The sequence below is a fragment of the Pteropus alecto genome, unplaced genomic scaffold, assembly GCF_000325575.1.
Source record: "Pteropus alecto unplaced genomic scaffold, ASM32557v1 scaffold50, whole genome shotgun sequence".
Taxonomy (NCBI): domain Eukaryota; kingdom Metazoa; phylum Chordata; class Mammalia; order Chiroptera; family Pteropodidae; genus Pteropus; species Pteropus alecto.
This window is the reverse complement of record NW_006431918.1, coordinates 12,465,367-12,466,302: the sequence shown is the minus strand read 5'-3', so window position 1 is coordinate 12,466,302 and position 936 is coordinate 12,465,367. Positions and strand designations below refer to the sequence as shown.

Genomic DNA, 936 nt, shown 5'->3' with positions numbered 1-936 from the left:
CGGGGCTTGGCTTGTCCCTATCATCCCCTTCATGCTCCAATACAGCAAAGCAATAATAACAATAATGATGGCGATGATACCCGTCTGTATTGAGTTCTTGCTGTGTGTCAGTCATGGCTCAGTTTCCCCAAGGATTTTTCATGATTAGCTCTTTTAATCCTTACAGCAGTCCCAGGAGACAGGAACTCTCATCTTCCTGTGGGCTTCCTGTGGGCGTGAACATCATTGGTCCCATGTCACCTCTGCTCTCGGCACTCACCCCCTCCCTCCCTCACGCTGCCCCCCTGACTATTCTTAGAACAAACGAGGAACAGCTCACCTTGGGGCCTTTGCCTGGCTGTCCCGTCTGCCTGGACACTTCCCTAGGTGTCACCTGTCTCCTCCCCTTTCTCCAGGCCCCTGCTGGCCACCGCCACCCCCAGCGTCCCCTGACCCACTGCTCGACATTTTTATGTCGCTGACTGTCACTACCCTCTTGAAGGCATGGCCATGATCTGGTCTCATCAGATCCAGCTTCCAGGGCAGCGTGTGCTTTATAGAGAAAGAATTGAGCTGTAAGTGGCGTTAGGCAACTTGCCCGCGTCTGTGCACAGCTGAACCTGGACGTGAACCCAGGCAGCCCACGGCTCCCATTCTGAACCAGCTGAGGCAGGAGGCCTGACCCTCGTCCAGCTCCTGGTAGAACTGACATGGGGAAGTAGCTCTGTTGGCTGAGAACAACAGGCTAATTAATACAATCAGTGATGAATTCAGTGTGAATGATGTAAATGTGTCCTTGATAGTTTGTGGCACTGGCTGTTCTCCCAACGTGGACCTCGTTCCCTAGGGAGCCACGTGGCCCGCTCCATGACCTTCAGTTCGCTACTGAGAAGCCAGCTCCTCACAAAGGTGCGCCCTGACCTTTTATTTACAATCTCTGTGCCACCTCACCTCAAT

At 53.4% G+C, this 936-nt stretch overlaps 1 protein-coding gene across 1 annotated transcript in view; it reads left to right on the top strand.

Annotated features, from left to right (window-relative positions):
- The window catches only part of RP1L1 (RP1 like 1), a 49,440-nt gene extending 49,008 nt beyond the window's left edge, over window positions 1-432 (top strand). The window contains exon 6 of the mRNA XM_006906352.2: window positions 367-432. Coding sequence (XP_006906414.2) covers window positions 367-432 — 66 coding nt within the window. The remainder of the gene's footprint in view (window positions 1-366) is intronic.
- Window positions 433-936: the final 504 nt, after the last annotated feature.